The sequence below is a fragment of the Aplysia californica genome, unplaced genomic scaffold (genome assembly GCF_000002075.1).
Source record: "Aplysia californica isolate F4 #8 unplaced genomic scaffold, AplCal3.0 scaffold00864, whole genome shotgun sequence".
In the NCBI taxonomy this organism is placed as follows: domain Eukaryota; kingdom Metazoa; phylum Mollusca; class Gastropoda; order Aplysiida; family Aplysiidae; genus Aplysia; species Aplysia californica.
Window position 1 is genome coordinate 91,473 of NW_004798134.1, and position 1,168 is coordinate 92,640.

At 49.7% G+C, this 1,168-nt stretch overlaps 1 protein-coding gene across 1 annotated transcript; it reads left to right on the forward strand.

The window, feature by feature from the left end:
• Positions 1–60: 60 nt before the first annotated feature.
• LOC101853503 (galactose-specific lectin nattectin-like) lies at positions 61–1,143 on the forward strand. Its single transcript, XM_005110209.2, has one exon. It carries the CDS (start codon positions 395–397, stop codon positions 1,139–1,141), a length of 747 nt encoding a protein of 248 aa, XP_005110266.2. The 5' UTR covers positions 61–394; the 3' UTR covers positions 1,142–1,143.
• Positions 1,144–1,168: the final 25 nt, after the last annotated feature.

Genomic DNA, 1,168 nt, shown 5'->3' on the forward strand with positions numbered 1-1,168 from the left:
GTATATAAGTGTGTGCGAGTACATAATAATGTGTGTGTGTGTGTGTGTGTGTGTGTGTGTGTGTGTGTGTGTGTGTGTGAGTGACCACTATAAGAACAGCCCGCCGCAGGGTTAAGCCAGACAACCTCTCATAGTGGTGGCAATATAGTTCAGTTCTCTGTCCGGCTCTCTGTATCTCTCTCTCCGTGTCTCTCAGTCATTAATTCACTTCTCAGTCTGTGGGAAGGAGCAGAGTAAAAACTGTCCAGCATTACTGACCGCTTCCTTGCGAGTCCTTGTGTTTGAGAAAGGCTAGGTCTATTTTAAAAATTCCATATTACTTTATCGCCGGAAATAATAATTTTTTATTATTGATGCCAGTTGACTGCGGAGCGGAATTTTATTATTTCGTGTCATGATGGGTGTGCGAGACGATGTCCCACTTCGGCCACAGGATGGACAATCCATTCACAAATACAAGAAACTGTACATTCTGACTTGGATTTGTGTCATTGTTACCTCGCTTCTCGTGTCGTCTGCTGCCGTTGTTGTCATTGTTCAGACTGGGCGTGCGGACAGGGCTGACGTACTGACCGCTATAGACCAGGTGGCCACCAACATACCAGGCCAGTTGTCTGCCGTGCAGGAAAAGTTCGACAACCTGGAAGAGAAAGTGTCTAAGGTGGAAGATGTCGTCACAGCGCGAAACAAGCTTAAGCTCTGTTCCCACGGCAAAGGCTGTGAGCTGACCATTAGGCTTGAAGCAATGACCCACTGTTACAAATTGATCGAAGAGAGAACTACGTGGGCAGACGCGAGGAAGAAATGTGTATCTCTCGGTGGCTTCCTGGCCGAGATCCACAACCACGTCTCCCTGGAATACGTGAAACGGGTTGTTGACCCTGGCAAGGTAAGGCTCTGGCTCGGCGCCTCTGACCAAGGCAACGAGGGCACCTGGACGTGGGTCACTTCCAACAAACGTCTGTCCGTGGAAGACTGGAACACGACCGAGCCGAACAACAAGAGGAAAGAAGAGCACTGCCTGGAGATGGACCAAAGACGTGGGGACAAAGCATGGAACGACCAGTCGTGTGATGACAAGCTGGCATATATCTGTCAGAGAGACGGGGACAACTGTGAAGGCTTGCTGGAACAAGAGTAAAAGGAAACGTGTACCCCCCCCCCCCCC